This window comes from Callorhinus ursinus, unplaced genomic scaffold (assembly GCF_003265705.2).
Source record: "Callorhinus ursinus isolate GAN/ISIS: 27379988/994484 unplaced genomic scaffold, GSC_fseal_2.0 scaffold20, whole genome shotgun sequence".
NCBI classification, from domain to species: domain Eukaryota; kingdom Metazoa; phylum Chordata; class Mammalia; order Carnivora; family Otariidae; genus Callorhinus; species Callorhinus ursinus.
Window position 1 is genome coordinate 22261113 of NW_027397082.1, and position 17097 is coordinate 22278209.

Below are 17097 nucleotides of genomic sequence, written 5' to 3' on the forward strand. Positions count from 1 at the left end.
GGCAGGTGGCCAGCCAGTGCTTAAAGGCCTTCCTCAGGGGGGCTGTCCCTCCCTTTGCTTAGAGGCACAGCCAGGCATCTCCCTTTCACAGAACCCTGCCCTGAGGCCAACAGTGGCCTCCTCTCCTACTAAGGAGATAGACAAGTACACAACGATTTATATATATGCAGAGCTATTCCTAGTAAAATATCTGACCCAACCTATGTGTTCCTCAGTAGGGCTCTGGTGAACTTAGTTAATGATAAAGCCCCACTGTGGGCCACGGTGTGGTCTTTGTGAAGAGAGGGAAACGTTACGCAGGAACGGGCATGTTTAGGAGATGGCAAGTTGAATGCATTAGATTCCGATCTCAGCTGAGCCACACCACAGGTGGGTGACTGAGCAAGTTGATTCAACTCCTCTGGGTCTGCTCCTCATCAGTGGACTCAGCGATAATTGCCATGTGAGTGGTAAATGCAGTAGGTCACATACGTGCATAGGACACAGCCTACCACTTAGAAACCTTACTGTCAAGTAAAACCAGGTTCTGGAACAATGTTTGTACAGTACTGTCCTGTTTATATTTTTAAAAGTGTGTGTGTGTGTTTATAGAAACGTAAAGGAGTCAGAGGAGGTCGTGCCTATCCCTGCGGGAGTAAGATTATGAGGGGACATCCACTGCCTGTTCTATGTAGATCTTTTAAATTTTTTTAGAATGAACAAGTATTATGTTTCAAATTGTGGGGAGGGAGGAATCACCCACATTCCTGTCCTCATTATTGGGCTTTTGGTTTTGGTAAAAATGAGGCCTGCTGGCCTGAAGGGTACCCGGGGTCCCACCATGTCCTTGTGTCACACGCAGCAATGGATCTGGCGCAGGCGGGCAGGACAGTGGAGTCCAAGATCTATGATACGCTCCAGTGGCAGGTAGGGGATCAGCTGAGGGGGACATGGGTTGGATGGCGCAGGGGCCTGAGTTGCTGGGCATCACTCTCCTTGACCATCACCCCCCCCAGATCTGGACCCTCCTGCCTGGGTTCTGCACGAGGCCCACAGATGTGGCCGCCTCCTTCAAAGGGCTGGCGCGGACACTGGGCACGGCCATCAGTGAGCGCGCAGACCTGAGGGTCACTGTGTGCCAAGCCCTGCGAACCCTCATCACCAAGGGCTGCGATGCAGGTATGTGTGGGCTCTGGGGCCGGGGGCGAGGAGGGGGATGGTTGTGATGGCCCAGGTCTCCTGGCCTGCTGTGCCTCACTGCCTGAGCCGTAGCTAATGCTTTGCAAGGACCTGGGGCTTCTGCTGGGGACCCAAGGAGTTAATAGGACAGTAAGCTGCCCCTTTTCTCTCTTTACTCCCACTGTGCTGACAGCTGCTGGGTGTTGTCCAGCCAGTGTTAAGGGCTTCCTCATGTGTCTGGCTCTTGGCTGATGCACAGGACAGAGCTGTGGAGGAGCATAAAGCATGGACACCTCTTGTCCCAAAGAAGCCCCAAATCTATGGGCTCCAGGTCCTGTCCTCCAAAAGAATGCCTCTGGGCTGCAGCCCTAACAGCCTTCGAGGTGGGGTTGACTCCTGCCCCTCTTATGCAAACTTTGGTCCTCCTGCCAGAGGCTGACCGTGTGGAGGTGAGCCGTTTTGCCAAGAACTTTCTGCCAATCCTCTTCAACCTATACGGGCAGCCTGTTGGAGCCGGAGACACCCCAGCCCCTCGCCGGGCTGTGCTGGAAACTGTCAAAACTTACCTGACCATTACAGAGCCTCAGGTGAGCTGGTGGAGGGGAGGGAGAACACTGTTGGGTGAGTGACTGTTGGGTTGTGTGTGTTGGCAAGGCCCCACCTGCCAGGGCTCACTTGGGCTCTGCCACCCCGGGGATAGGGCACCAGATACCAGCATCGGCTGGATCGAGGCTTCTATAGGAGGTTGCGGGGGGGTTGCAGTTCTGTGACCTGCTCCTGTTCTGTATTTCTCTCTTCACCAACTCCCTCCTTTTCATCCCCTTGGGGCTGCCAGTTGGTGAACAGCTTCCTGGAAAAAGCCAGTGAGAAGGTGCTGGACTCTGCTAGCTCTGACTTCACCAGGTAAAATGCCCTGCTCAAGCTGGGGCAGCCCAGGGAGCCAGAGGGTGTGTCGAACAGAAGCCCTGTGGCTTCTCTCTGGAATTACTTAGGAAAGTCTTGAGATAGTGAATGTCCTAGCTCTACGGTGAAGCCTGACGGGCTCCTTCCTGGAGAGGCATTAGAGCCTGCTAGGAGGGATGTGGACCCTGGCAATACACTGCCCAGGCTCAAATCCCAGCTCCACTAGTTACGAGCTGTGTGACCTTGGACAAGTTACTTAGCTGCTCCATGCCCTCTGTGTCCTCATCTGTGAAATTCTGCACGATAATAGACTTGCAACAGGGTTGTTGTGAGGACCGAAGGCTTGAACGCACATAAAGCCCCTGGAACCACACCTGGTTCCTTATGGCGAAATTGGGTACAAGCTGTGATTGTTGTTCACAGGCTCCTTCAGGGCCCCTGGTCCTCCTCACCCCGACTTCTCCCATCTCTGTACCCAGTAGATAGAAAGGCACTGGTAATCTGTGCCCTTCTCCAGCCCCCCTAAGCCCATCCTTGGTCTCTTGCCCTGAGCAGATTGTCTGTGTTGGACCTGGTTGTTGCCTTGGCTCCTCACGCAGATGAAGCAGCCATCAGCAAGCTGTACCTCACCATCCGGCCCTACCTAGAGGTGAGCCGTGTAGGCTGGCGTCCCACGTGACCACATCTGGGCGAAAAGGGGACTCCTTGGAAAGGTTTCTTGTCTGGACCATTCGGGCGGACACGGAAGTCCAGGGCGGGGCCAGCTAACCTCAGGAGAGTTGTTCTGGGGAAGTAACAGAGCTCCTTTGCGAGGGCAAGGAGTTAGTCAGGCAAAGAAGGGGAGAGGGCAGTGCTCCAGCCAGAAAGGTGAGTGGGCACACAGGCCTTGATGTGTGCCAGGCACTGCAAGTTCACGCTGCTGGATGAATATCACTTGAAGCTGGTGAGTGGAATCGAGTGGAGGCTGGGGTGGCTTCTCTCCCTGCAGCATCTCCTGCCCGGCACAGAGTTAACACCCCCACCCCCACCTCACCCCTGTCCATACTCCGCCGGCCTTCAGACCTCTTGAGCTCCAGAGGCAGGTCCTGGTCCCAAATCCCCCCCCCACCCCCCAGTGCTGGTCACAGTTAACGGTGGCTGTTCTGTGACTCTAGTAGGACAGTGGTGGGGGGCGGGTGGATGGATAGATGGGGTCCCCAGAGTCCCCTTCCTCACCCAACCCTGACCGCTATGCTCTCTCCCAGAGCAAGGCCCACGGAGTACAGAAGAAGGCCTACCGGGTGCTGGAGGAGGTGTGTGCCAGCCCCCAGGGCCCCGGGGCCCGCTTCGTGCAGAGCCACCTGGATGACCTAAAGACGACCATGCTGGACTCGTTGCGGAGCACTTCCTCGCCTGCCAAGAGGGTGAGGCCTCCAAAGCAGCCGCGCTCTCCCTGCAGGAGGATGGGCGACACCAGGGGAGGACCACCCTGGAGATTGGGGACTCAAGGGGCACAGGGGGCATTGAGGGGTCCTAACTGTCATTCCCCCCTGACCTGCAGCCCCGTTTGAAGTGCCTCATACATATCGTGAAGAAGCTGTCAGCTGAGCATGAGGAGTTCATCACTGCCCTCGTCCCAGAGGTGAGGGGTGCAGGAGAGGGGTGTATGTGTGTTTTGAGGGGTTCCTTGTAGTGTGGCTTCTGAGGACCTGTCAGGATCAGGAGAGAGCAGTATGGGGGTTAGGGGTGACTCGGTTCTCTGCCTGGGAGCATGGGTGCCCCTCCTGCCCCCTTTTGCCTCAGGCCACCAACCAATCCCATGGTGGCCAGCTCCGGAGCATGTGTTCAAGGGGTTGTCCCGGCAGGTGATCCTGTGTACCAAGGAGGTGTCGGTGGGTGCTCGGAAGAATGCTTTCGCCCTGCTGGTGGAGATGGGCCATGCTTTCCTTCGGTTTGGACCGAACCAGGAAGGTGAGGTGTGGGTGACCCGGGGCTGGGGTAGATGCTCTGCTCACAGGCCTTGGGGAGGCACCCCTCCAAACCACTGGCCAAAGAGAAGAGGTGGGGAGAGCCGCCTGGCTCTGGGGCTGGGCAGGCTGCTCCTCTCTGGCCGGGAGTCCCCTTCCCAGGGGGGCCCAGGGCGCAGGGGCAAGGGGCTCTGGCCTCGTGTGACTGCCTTCCTCTTACCTCCCAGAGGCCCTGGAGCGCTATCTCGTCCTGATCTACCCGGGCCTCGTGGGCCCCGTGACCATGGTCAGCTGCAGCATCCTGGCCCTGACCCACCTCCTGTTTGAGTTTAAAGGTGAATGTTGCTTCCTTGAAAGCCTGGGGAGCCCTCAGGCTAGGAAAACGCCCAGAAGGTCAGGATAAGGTCATTACCAGAATAGGGTAGCTACCACCTTCCTTCCTCGAGGGAGGAGAAAGAGCCAGAACCAAGCCTGGCTGCCTCTTGTCCCCTCTGCTGCCCGAGTCGTCTTTCCTGCCCGCCTGCAGCTGCCTCATGGCCCACTGTCAGAGTGGATCAGAGGAGGTCAGGTCCTGTACCCGGATGTTAGTCCTGCCTCTTACCAACCATGGAACACCTTGCGCAAGTTTATGGACCTCTTAGAATTTCAATTTCTTACCCCTAACATGGGGGAGAAAAACAGGACTTGCTCACAGGTTGGCTGTACTCTATGGGGAGTGACTTAGGACCGTGCTGGGCACACAGGAGTCCCCCAAATGTTAGTTCCACCTCATGTGACCTGACAGGGATCTTGGGTCTGGATGGGGTCCCAGGCGTCTCTGACAGTGGCCCTCTGGTCCTCCACAGGTCTCATGGGGACCAGCACGGTAGAGCAGCTGCTGGAGAATGTGTGCTTGCTCTTGGCTTCCCGCACCCGTGACGTGGTCAAGTCGGCCCTGGGCTTCATCAAGGTGGTGGGAGTTGTCGTGGACGTGGCGCACCTGGCCAAGCACGTGCCGCTGGTGGTAAGTGCCCCCTTTCTCCTCAGTGGGTAGCAGCCTGGCCTCTGGCCTGCTGGCATGGACCCAGTGAGCCTGAGGCCAACAAGTCCCAAACATGTGTTTAGCTGTGCACTATCTCGTGGAACAGGTCATGCAGGAGCCCTGGAAAGGACCAGTAGGGTAACACGTACCCGGTGGGAGTGAGGAGGGTGCGTGGTGCCAGGCCACCTCTTGTGACCGGCCCCCTCCCCCTCCACAGAAGCAAGCGCTCTGCAGGCCAAAGGCCAGGAGGCAGGGCCACCTTTGTTTTACAGATGGAGAAACTGAGGCCAGAGATTTCCCCAGGTCACAGTGCCAGTGAGAGGGGCCCTGGGACCAGAACACAAAGCTCAGAACTGACCCTCGGGACTCTCCCCCAGTGGGGCCCCTCATCTTACTTTCCTTTTCCTCGCTTGCATGTTGACCTTCTGGGTTCAAGGAAGCTCCTCTGGACAGCCCTGCTGGTTGCAGAAGGGCCTGCAGAGCCCCCTGGGGTTGGGTCCCGGCCCCTCACCGGGGTCTGTCCCGCCCCTACCTCCACTGCCTCAGTGTTTCCCTTCCAGCTGGGCAAGGTCGCATCAGACCTCCAGGTCCCTCTTGCCTCTTGTCTTCGTATCGGGCCTTGGGTCAAGGCAAGAAAGGGCAGGTGGGGGTCAAGGTAGCCTGCCCCGACCCTCCCAAGCCGCCTCATTGGGGACCAGAGGTGAGAAGGGCTAGAGCAGCGGTCTGTCATGGGGTGCTGAGAATTTATAAAAGCCTTTCAAAGGATCGTTGGGGCCCTGTGCCCCCAGCCCTGTCTGGAGACACTGCAGAGAGTGAAATCTGCCACCCATTCGTGGGTCCCAGCCCAGCCTGACGAAGGTGTGAGAATAGTCCAGCCCGAGATGAACGCAGCGTGGTAGGAGGGATGTGTGGAGCCCAGAGAAGCTTGGTGGTGTTGGGGCACAGCGTGAGCCGTGGCATCAGAGAGACCTGGGCTGACTGCTGCCCCTGGTCATGGAGCAGCCACTCAACTCTCTGTGCCTCAGTTTCCTCGTCTGTAAACTGGGGGTCATGATCGATCTGCCTCGTGGGTTGTTGTAAGGATTCAGTGAGGTAATGCAGGTGAGATGCCAGACACTGTTCAGAAGACTCTGAAGCTATAATCTCGGAAGGGTAGTCGTGGATTGTCACAGAGGAGGCTTTAGGGGGAAGGCGGAGGGCCGCCCAGGTTGTGAAAACACAGTCGGACCAAGGGGTGGGTGAGGAGCAGGGTTGCTGGGGCCCTCGCCCCTTCGCCGTGTGCCTGGTCTGCAGTGCGGTGGGGGGGCAGGCAGGGCGGAGGGCGCCCCTGACCCCTCGCTGCTCTGCTCGGCAGATGGAGGCCATCGGGAAGCTTTCAGACGACATGCGGCGGCACTTCCGCATGAAGCTTCGGAACCTGTTCACCAAGTTCATCCGCAAGTTCGGGTCTGTGCGCCCGACTGAGGGGGGAGGGCCAGGGAGGAGTTGGGGGGTCCGAGTCCCTCCCCTGTGGCTGAACGCTCCTACTTCCGGAGAGCACTCTGTGGCCGGCGCGCCTCAGCAGCCCCTCGTTGCCCCGCAGGTTTGAGCTGGTGAAGGGGCTGCTGCCTGAGGGGTACCACAAAGTCCTGACAAACATTCGGAAAGCCGAGGCCCGCGCCAAGCGGCACCGTGCTCTGAACCAGGCTGCCATGGGAGAGGGTCAGCAGGAGGAGGAAGAGGAGCCTGCCCAGGGCAAAGGCGACAGGTAAGCCCCATAGCGCGGTCCTGGGGAGCTGGGCTCCCTCAGCCTGCAGCCTGCCCAGGTCATGCTCAGCTGCCCCCGCCTCTCCTGGGAACACCGGGACGTGCCACTTCTCTGTCCTTAGCATCGAGGAGATTTTGGCCGACTCGGAGGAGGAGGAGGAAGAGGAGGGGGAGGAGGAGGAAAGGAGCCAGGCCAAGGAGCATCGGAGGCTGGCCCGACAGAGGAGCCAGGCGTGGCTGAAGGAGGGTGGCGGGGATGAGCCCCTCAACTTCCTGGACCCTAAGGTGGCCCAGCGAGTCCTAGGTAAGCAAGAAGCGGCCGGCACGTGAGTCCAGGAAACAGGCTTGCCTTGGTGCCGAGCTCAGGGGTTGGGGGTGATCTCCACGGAGGCCAGCGGGCACCCCTCGCCGCCACACACCCAGAGCATCGTGCTGCAGGCACCCGTCTTGTTGGTCGGGAGGAGGCTGTGGGTGGGTCAGGACCGACCGGCCGCCTCCTCACTGCCCAACTCTGCCACGCCAGCCACACAGCCTGGGCCCGGCCGGGGCAAGAAGAACCATGGCTTCAAGGTGAGCGCCGATGGCCGCCTCATCATCCGGGAGGAGGAGGAGGGCGATGCTGCCGCGGCCAAGACGGAGGAGGAGGAAGGCGCGAAAGGTGGGACCGTCGCCCGTTCTAGGGACACGAGTCTGGCCCGGGCAGGGCTGCACTCGCGTGTTCGTTCCTTCCCTCCTGGTTGGTGCCCTCATTCATTCGGTGCCCACTTGCTGGGGGAGCGTAGGTAACAGCAGAAATAAGGAGCTTGGAGCTAAGGCGACTTCCTCAAACTTTTTGAGTTTCTCAAACTTTTTTGACCACGTTAAGAAATCTTGCTCTTGCAAAGCACCCGTTCACACAGCACACATAGAATTCAAACAAAACTTTCAAAATGCCCAACTTCCTCTTAAGCATGCGTGACGCACTTTGTCAGCCTCTGTTCTGCTCTGCTGCTTTCCTTATCCCATTTTTTCTTTTCTCTTCCTTTTTTTTTTCCTGTTTCTTGTTTTGTTTTTGAGTTTGTTGTTGTTGTTGTTGTTGTTTGTTAACGTAAACTTGGCTGAGGCCCGGAAGCTCATGTAGAGGTCGGAAGACCCAGGCTCCGAGCCTGTCCCCTTCCTGACTGCATGGTCCCCTGTTGTCCAGGAGCCACCCTGGCGGGAAGTCTCAGTCCTGTGGAGTCTTTTCCTGTTCCCCCTCCCCCGTGTCATCCGTTGAATCAGAAAGCTTGTCTTCTAACATTTATCTGCCTTCCTTTTTTTTTTTTTTTTTTTTTAACTTTTTTTTTTTTAAGATTTTATTTATTTGAGAGAGAGAGAATGAGAGATAGAGAGCACGAGAGGGAAGAGGGTCAGAGGGAGAAGCAGACTCCCCGCTGAGCAGGGAGCCCGATGTGGGACTTGATCCCGGGACTCCAGGATCATGACCTGAGCCGAAGGCAGTCGCTTAACCAACTGAGCCACCCAGGCGCCCTATCTGCCTTCCTTTTTTTTTTGGTTCCCACTGCCATGATCCCTGAGCCCTTGACTCACTGCAGACTCCTAACTAGCGTTCTCACGGCGGCCCCTGCACCCGGCTTACCTGATGTGTGACCAGGGACAATCACTAACCTCTCTGTGCCTTAATTTCCTCACTCCAAAATGGGCCTCATGCCAATACCTACTTCAGATGTTTGTAGATGATGTGGATAGCCAGAGCAGCCATGTCTGTGTTTGGTGGAAGGGTGACCAAACTGGTTCTGCATCCGGTCCCGCCACCATCCCCTCTCACTGCACTCTACGGTCCAGTCTCCTTGCTCCCTTCTTTCCCAGACGTCTTTGGTGCTGAGAACACCCCTCGCTTCTCCTTCTGCCTCCCTGCTCTTTAAGATCCAGCCTCAGTGCTTTTATGTGGCCTGTATGTGGCCCCAGCCTTCTGGCCTCGTCCCCCTGCACTTCTGGAAAGCCTGGGTACCGCCGAGCATGGGGCACGTCATCCCAGGTTGTCTTGTGACATTATTTGCTTATTGATTGACTTCGCTTGAGTGTGTCCCCCCCGCCACCAGCCAGCAATTTCATACTTTTAAACTGATAACTTTCTTAGAAAATTGTGGGAAAGTACACGTAATATAAAACTTACCACGTGAAACCATTTTTGAGCATGCGGTGGACTGGTGCTCAGTATGTTCCCATTGTCTTACAACCAATCTCCACAACCCTTCTCAGCTACAAAACTGACACTCCCTGCCTGTTAAACAACTCCTCCTGGTCCCCACCCCAGCCCCTGACAGTCACCATTCCGGAATCTCTCTCTAATCATTTGAATCTGGGTCCAAATCTAGGTGCCTCATGTAAGTGGAATGATGCACTCTCTTTCTGTGTGTGACCGGCGTATTTCTCTCAGCGTGGTGTCTGCAGGGTTCATCCGTGCTGTAGCGTGTGGCAGAGTTCCCTTTGTCTACACAAACCCTTGGCTCTTTTTTTTTTTTTTTTTTTTAAGATTTTGTTTATTTATTTGAGAGAGAATGAGAGACAGAGAGCACAAGAGGGAAGAGGGTCAGAGGGAGAAGCAGACTCCCCGCCGAGCAGGGAGCCCGATGTGGGACTCGATCCCGGGACTCCAGGATCATGACCTGAGCCGAAGGCAGTCGCTTCACCAACTGAGCCACCCAGGCGCCCCCTTGGCTCATTTTAATTGAGATGTTTGTTTTGTGTTGTTGAGTTGTGGGAGGCCTTCACATAGTCTGCATATTAACCCTATATCACCTGTGTGATTTGAAAACACATTCTTTCATTCATTCTGTAGAGTGCTTTTTTAGTCTGCTGTGTCCCCTGACACACGGAAGTTCTAAAGTTTTGCGATAGTCCAATTTATCTGTTTTTACTTGGGTTGTCTGTGTATTTCCTTGGTTCATACTTTTTTTTTTAAAAGATTTTATTTTTTTTATTATTTATTTGAGAGAGAGAGTGAGAGAGAAAGTACAAGAGGGGGTAGGGTCAGAGGGAGAAGCAGACTCCCCACTGAGCAAGGAGCCTGATGTGGGACTCGATCCCGGGACTCCAGGATCATGACCTGAGCCAAAGGCAGTCGCTTAACCAACTGAGCCACCCAGGCACCCCCTTGGCTCGTTTTAATTGAGATGTTTGTTTTGTGTTGTGGAGTTGTGGGAGGCCTTCACATAGTCTGCATATTAACCCTATATCACCTGTGTGATTTGAAAACACATTCTTTCATTCATTGTAGAGTGCTTTTTTAGTCTGCTGTGTCCCCTGACACACGGAAGTTCTAAAGTTTTGCAATAGTCCATTTTATCTATTTTTACTTGGGTTGTCTGTGTATTTCCTTGGTTCATACTTCTTTGGCTCATTCCGTCACAGTGCTCAGCACATAGAGGGCAAAAAAAGAAAGGGATTCTCAAGTAGGAGAACGAAGCTGTCCTCCCGGTAAAGCAGAAAACATCTGTGGGGCTGGGGCGTGCCTGACTCCCCAGGAAACCCAGGGCTTGCTTAGGGTCTCAAAACAAGCTGTGTTTATCTCGGAAGTGGGATCACCACTTCCTTAAAGGGGCCATCATCCCTGGGGCCTAGGATGGGAAAGATAAAGGGGCGGTCGGTGTTCAGGGGTCTTGCCTCCCCCAGAAGGACACAGGTTTTCTGGGACTGGAGTTGCCAGCTCTGTCGGCCTGAAGAGCCAGGAGGAGGAAGGGTGAAATGTGTGTGGGCTTTGGGCAAACAGAGGTGCTCCCTGCCTGCTCACAGGCCTTTTTTCCTTTTGGTTCCAGGGGAGGATGAAGAGATGGCTGACCTGATGGAAGACATGGGTGTCAGGAGTGTGAGTACTTCCTTTGATGGGGGGCTGTGCCCTCAGGGCAAAGCCTTGGGCTGACAGCGTCTCGGCCATCTTTCCGTAACTCTCCCCTCCCCCTCGCCACGCACATACCCACCTGCCCTGCTTCCCGGGTGCACGGGAGAGCCTTGCAGTGGTGTGGAGGGGGGCAGTCCAGAGGGTGTGGTGTGTGTTACAGGACGTAGTGTAATGGGTGACTGCTCTGTGGGGCCTGGGGGGGCTCTGAAGCACCCGATGCTTCTGTGTGGGCTGAGCTGTCCAGCTGAAGGAAGAAAGGCAAAGCCCTTTATCGCTCCACCGAGGACACAGGCTGTGTGACCTGCAAAGTCAGCAACTGGCCAGTGTGTTCCAAGGGGCAGGTTCCTGCACAGGGCAGGGGCAGCCACCATTGAGAAGTGCAAAGGGCCCCATGCGTCACCTCACCTAATCCTCACAGGTGACGGAGACTCTTATCCCCATTTCCAGAGGCGGCTTACAGAAAGTAAGTAGCCTGCCCAAGGTCACAAGGGTTGTTAGATGCAGAACGGGGATTTGAACCCTGGCCTTCCAGTCTCCTGAGCCCAAGAATTTAACCCCCTTGGCTACCTCCCAGGATGGAGTGCAGCCTCTCACCTGCTCCACCTGAACCAACGAGGGTGATGTGGGCCCAACCCCTCACTGTCCTTCCCAAGCCCAGCAAACAGCACTTCTGGGGGCATTTTGGAGCAGTGTCTTCCCTCTCTGTCCTCTCAGACTGTGGCCGGTCCTTCCAGCCTTCCTAGGTGTCCCCCTTGGGACAGGGAAATAGGCAGGGGATACAGTATTAGTAGTGAAGATGCAGTCCTGGGGTCCCATTCTGGCTTCAGCCTGACCTTTCAAACTCAGTTCCTCACCTGTAAATTTTGTAGAATTATTGGCTGGTTTGAGGAGATTGGACATGTCAAGCGCATGAGTATAGTATCTGATGGTCTTTTCCTCAGATTACTGCTTTCGTTAATAACATATTCACAGATACCCTGTCCCTGGCCAAATGTTCATCTTCCCACCAGGGCCCAAGGAGCTACCTTGTTATCAGAGCATTGCACCCATGCAGAATTCCATTTGGAGACCTGGGTGAAAAGCAGACATGAAAGATCAGAGAATTACAGGGTCCAAGGGTACCTGAGGGTCTGAGAGACCCCTGATGCAGGAGGCCCCCTCTGAATAGGAGCGTGAGCCTAGGTCGAGATACCCAGACAGGCACTTGGAGCCCTGGAACAGGAGTTCTGTGTGAAGCAGCCAGATGAGATTGCATGCAGGGCCCGGGCTGGAACCTTGCTTCTGTGCTGTCCAGCTGTGTGATCTGAGACAGTTCTTACCCCCTTTGAGCCTTGGTGTTCTCATCTGTAAGTGGAGGGTGGAGTGCTTGGCAAAGAACCTTTAACTAAGGTTAAGCTAACACAGGTTGCTTGCTTTTACTGTGAACATTAATGAGGATGATCATATTCCCTTATTAATGAACTTTACTCACCACTTTATAGAAGAAACACCAGAAGCTCAAGCATCAGAAGGAGGCTGATGATGAGGAGCTGGAGATGCCCCCTCGGTACCAAGGTGAGGCCTCCACCCTTCTCTCTTGGGACGCTGTGTTCCCTACCCCCTGCGTTAGACGGGGGAGTTTGCATGGCCCCATTGCAGTCAGTCCGCACTGACAGAGATGGGCTGATATGTCACCCAAGACTGAGCTAGGGGCTGAGAGTGTCGGGGCCTGGGGGCCAGGAGATCTATGCACGGAGCCCCCAGCCCTTCTGGGGAGCCCCTGAGCCCCATCTCTATCCCGCCCACCTAGGCCTTCCATGAATCTTGCGGCGCACCCCTTTTCCTGGGAGGTGTCTGCTTCTCTTGTGCAGCCCTGAGTCCGGCTGGGTTTGGGGAGACCACCTTAGCCTGTATGGAAGGTGGCAGCTGGGAGGGTCAATATTCGGCCTGCCCAGGGGGTTCCCCTACACATTTGTCTCTGGTCCCCTAAGCTGTTCCTTTCCCCAGAGCAGCTGCTAGAGATACCAACGTGGCGGCCCAGGGCCAGGGAGATCTCTTACTCACCTCTGCCTCATTCCCCTGAGGGCAGCCCCTGTCCTCGAGTCCCAAAGCAGAGCCCCTGCTGTGCAGCTGGAGGGACAGGGGCTTCTGTAGAAAGTCCCCAACCCCAGGAGCAGGCGTGTCCTCAGAGCCTTACAGCACCCTAACCCAGCTAGAAAGCCTCATGGCTTCTCCCTCTGTGGCCTCACCACCCAGCTCACCTCTGCTCTGAGGGGGTGTGGTGCGGAGCCCGACGGTGTGGGGGAGGGTCAGGACTGCTTGCTCTCAGTTGTGAGGCTGACTTGGCCCAGTCCTGCTGCCTCTCTGAGCTTCTAGCTTCTCACCTGTGAAAGAAAAAGTGGGGTGCATCCAGATCATCTCAGAGAGTCCTCCTGAGTCATTGTTGTAGGATTCCACCCATGAGTGTGTGTGTGGTTTTTTAAAGATGCATACAAGCTGTAATCAACATGCAGACTTTGGGGATTATTGTCCTTCTCTGAGTCCTTGCTTTTTTTTTTTTTTAAGATTTTATTTATTTTATAGAGAAAGACACAGCGAGAGAGGGAACACAAGCAGGGGGAGTGGGAGAGGGAGAAGCAGGCTTCCCGCTGAGCAAGGAGCCCGATGCGGGACTCGATCCCAGGACCCTGGGATCATGACCTGAGCCGAAGGCAGACGCTTAACGACTGAGCCACCCAGGCGCCCCCATGAGTGTGTTAAAATCCAGACTGGAAATGACAAGTGACTTGGAAAGCACCGGGGATTCTGTACCCGCAGTTCTCAAGTCTGTACAATGGGACGAGAGCTGCCTTTCTCTCTTAGTGTTGGTGTGAAGCTCGAATGAGCTGAAGCCTAAAGTACCTCGTTTTACAGACGCGGTTAAAAGCTCCAGAAATTCAGAGACTTGCTGAGGTTACAGCCAGTCTTGGTTCAACAGGGAGTTGAATCTGGGTCTGTCTGACTTCCAAGCCTCTGTTCTTTCTCCTAGAACAAACAGAGCAGATTTAGCTTTGGAGACTGTGGGGTGGCTTATGTTAGTGGAGAAGGTGTATGTTCTCAGAGGTCACTGGTAGGCCTCTGCAGCTTCAGGTCAGCCTGAGGAGCCCACTGGTCTAAACCGTCAAGCCACTGGACAGTTCCTTCTCGAGGAAGGTCTTTGTCCTTGCTTGGTAGGGAACAGAGCTGGTTGTTAGCCTTGATTTGTCTGCTCCCCGGCAGCTCTGCAGAGAGAAGGTACCCATTGCCTTCTCCTGGGAGGAAGCTGCCCTGGCTTTGCCTGATTCATGGCCTCTGTGTTCCCCCTCTAGCTGGAGGCTCTGGCATCCACCGCCCTGTGGCTAAGAAGGCTACGCCTGGGGCTGAATACAAGGCCAAGGTAAGAGCTGTGGGTAGAGACAGAACTTCTGGGAAAGAACAAGGGCAGCTGTGCCCATCCCCCTTCTGGAGAGGCACACTTGTGGGCCAGACTCAGGCCACAGCGAGGGGCCTACTGAGGACTTGTGAGCATCTGACATCCATGCCCTTGTGGGGTGGCACTGCAGGGCTACAGGAGCCCTTGGTGCCACCAAGGCATGAGTGAAGGGGAAGACATGGGCCCTGTTAAGAGCAGGGAGGAGGGGCAGCCCTACACTCCTGGCTGATTCTGTGTCTCTGGTGGAGCAGAAAGCAAAGGGTGATGTGAAGAAGAAAGGTCGGCTCGACCCCTATGCCTACATCCCCCTCAACAGAACCAAGCTCAACTGCAGGTACGTGCTGGGTGGTTCAGGGTCAGGCTGGGATGGTGGGCGCGGGGCCGGGGAGCTCCGTGCTCCGAAGAGGGGAGGGCCTCAACTTAATGGCTCAAGTATTTCCCGGTTTTTTAATTTTTACTTTTAAACATGCACCTTCACGTCCTTGCTACACACAGGTGTTGTTGACTTGAACTGCTCTTTCAAGCAGGGGGGTGCCTGGTCTACCCAGATCACGTGCGGCCCACTGCCAGGCAGCACCCTTTCCCCCCATTCCTCCTAATGCTGGGGGAGCCCTCTTTCAACATTATGGCGAGGGCGACTGCTTGTCTTCAGGGAGACATGACCTTTCTGTTCCTTTCCCTGCAGGAAGAAGGTGAAGCTGCAGGGACAGTTCAAAGGCCTGGTGAGAGCTGCCCAGCGGGGATCCCAGGTGGGACACAAACTCCGCAGAAAGGATCGTCGGCCCTGAAGCCCCGGGGCCCCCAGAGCTGCTCTGTGATCCAGCCTAAGGTCCCTCTGCAGCTCCCAAGCTGCTTTGACATCAGTTCCAGATGCTCAAGGTTCTGGCACAGCCTGGACTCAGAATGACTTGTTGGACAGGGCTTGGCTTCCAGAGAGGCACCCAGGATTTTGGAAGCTCCAAACTGGAATCACCCTTCAGAGATGTCCCTAGGGCCTAGAGATGGGAATGTGGCCTCGCTGCCTCCACGTAGGCCAGTGAGGCCGCTGCGCTTTCTGCCTAGAGTGGCCATGTGCCCCAGAGCAGAGTTTCCATTTCTTCCAGCCGCCTGTAGCTATGTGACACTTAGCCTGGCTGTGGTCTGGGCGTGTAAGATTTGCTGTGACCAGATGTAGAATAAACATGCACCACCATGCATTATCCCTAGAAACACTGTGTTTTATCACCTGCCCCTCCAGGGCCAAGAACCGTGTCCAGCTATTGGCAATGGTAACTTGACCGCTTCTTGGCCAGTCCGGGCATCAGGTCTAAGGTGCTGCAGGCAGCCCTGGGTCAAGCCTTAGAACTTGCCCAGGGACCCCCACCTGTGTCAGGAGGTCTCCCTGGCTTCACTTTATAGCCCGTCAGAAGGCAACATTCGGAGGTGCAGGAGGGGCAGCGAATGCTCTGGGGCCAGTCTGTAGAGTGGCTGAGAGTTGCTTAGAGCTATGGCGTTGGCTGCCCCAGGCTACCCCACGCACAGCTTTCTCCCAGCAGCTTTGTTCGCTGAATCACTGAGGTGTTTACTGAGTGCCTAGCGCAGCTGGATCACCTGCCTGCCTGATCATCATGTCCTGTTTTTCTCGGGCAGGTAGGCAAGTTGTGCAAAGAGCAGCATGATTCTCACTGTCCAGCTTCGTTGGTCTGGAGCCGAGGGAGTAGTGCTGACCTCCCATTGCCCCTGAGGTCACTTTATCGGCCAGGGGACCCCTGTGTGTGCTTTCCCAACAGGCATCAAGAAGCAAGGAAGCCGGAGCTATTCCCAACAGGAGGAGTTGTCCCCTGGCATTTGATCCATATCTTTACTCATCTCAAATTCTCCCCGTTTTAAGATAAGACACCCCCCCACACACACACACACATTCACTAGTTTCCTTTCTAATTTCACGCCCTTGGCTCTGATAATGCTCCCAGGAGGCCCTGTGTACAGTTCTGTTCATCCTCTAAGGGAGTTCCAGTCTTGATTTGATCCATCCACCCCTAAATGAGGGCATTTCCTCCCAGTGATTTGGGGGCTAAGGAGTGGGGAGGAACCACACTTCACACAGAGGGGGCGCTCTTTCCATGCCTTGTTCACAGGAAGTCTGGGCGTGGTCACAAGAAGTGGCTGTTAAGAGATTTGCAGAGGTGGTCTAACTGGTTACAGTTCAGGACAAACTAGGCCTATCCCAGCCCTTTTCTCTTTCCTTTCTCAGGAAATTAGCCACAGGCAATAGGATGCTCCCTGAGAGTAGGAATGGGGAGGAGCCGGGGGCCCAGTGTTGGGATCTTTAACAAAAAGTTTGAAACCAACTTGCTTACTATAGCGTGCTTTTCAAGGATCTGTTTTCTTTCAAACGTGGGGCTGGAGCAGGCGACTAGAAAGGTTGGTGTTGCTGATGTGCTGAATTCCATATTCTTGTGGGAGTAGACTTCAAATGTAAATTATCTTGAAGCAGAGGCAAGAATTAATCTGCCCCAGAAACTTAAGGTGCGTGAAACATTTGTTGTGAAAGTGCTGCTTTTGTTCCGTCAGTGGGGGTGAAGGGGAATGGGGAATATTTATCAACGCAAGGCTCATTCAGTTTCCGGACAACTAGAAAAGCTGAGGGCCTCCACCAAGATCCAGATCTACTACTTTAATTTTCTTATACTTTTGGCGAAGTCCTAGTCCGACTTCTGGCTTTTCTGGGGTCCGTCCTCTATTCCTTCTCAGAAATGGAATGCAGAACACGCGTGGCCTGCCTGACTGCACCGACACAGCAGCCCTTGTGTTGGCCGCGGAGGCGTGCGGCATCGGGGGTTTACAAAGGCGGTCCATTCGTGTTCCCCCCCATCCTGACGCCTGTGGACACAGGTGGGTCTGGTTAAACCGACCTCACGCCTTTCTGGGAAATGCAGCTTCTCGTGACTGTGGCCGCGGGCCTGGCGGCAACGGCTCTCAAAGCTCACTCCTGACACGGGCTGCCACCTTAGGTCCGCTGACATCTTTGCAC

General features: G+C 55.3%; 1 protein-coding gene across 1 annotated transcript in view; it reads left to right on the top strand.

Annotated features, from left to right (window-relative positions):
- Positions 1-15293, top strand: part of RRP12 (ribosomal RNA processing 12 homolog) — a 30080-nt gene extending 14787 nt beyond the window's left edge. Inside the window, exons 16-34 of the mRNA XM_025880434.2 lie at positions 842-906; positions 996-1158; positions 1591-1745; positions 1994-2061; positions 2617-2710; positions 3306-3464; positions 3602-3682; positions 3906-4011; positions 4235-4342; positions 4853-5010; positions 6383-6474; positions 6611-6775; positions 6897-7078; positions 7298-7432; positions 10572-10621; positions 12136-12208; positions 13981-14048; positions 14336-14418; positions 14770-15293. Of these exons, the coding sequence (XP_025736219.1) occupies positions 842-906; positions 996-1158; positions 1591-1745; positions 1994-2061; positions 2617-2710; positions 3306-3464; positions 3602-3682; positions 3906-4011; positions 4235-4342; positions 4853-5010; positions 6383-6474; positions 6611-6775; positions 6897-7078; positions 7298-7432; positions 10572-10621; positions 12136-12208; positions 13981-14048; positions 14336-14418; positions 14770-14872 (2108 nt within the window). The 3' untranslated portion in view covers positions 14873-15293. The remainder of the gene's footprint in view (positions 1-841; positions 907-995; positions 1159-1590; positions 1746-1993; positions 2062-2616; positions 2711-3305; positions 3465-3601; positions 3683-3905; positions 4012-4234; positions 4343-4852; positions 5011-6382; positions 6475-6610; positions 6776-6896; positions 7079-7297; positions 7433-10571; positions 10622-12135; positions 12209-13980; positions 14049-14335; positions 14419-14769) is intronic.
- The last annotated feature ends 1804 nt before the right edge of the window (positions 15294-17097 follow it).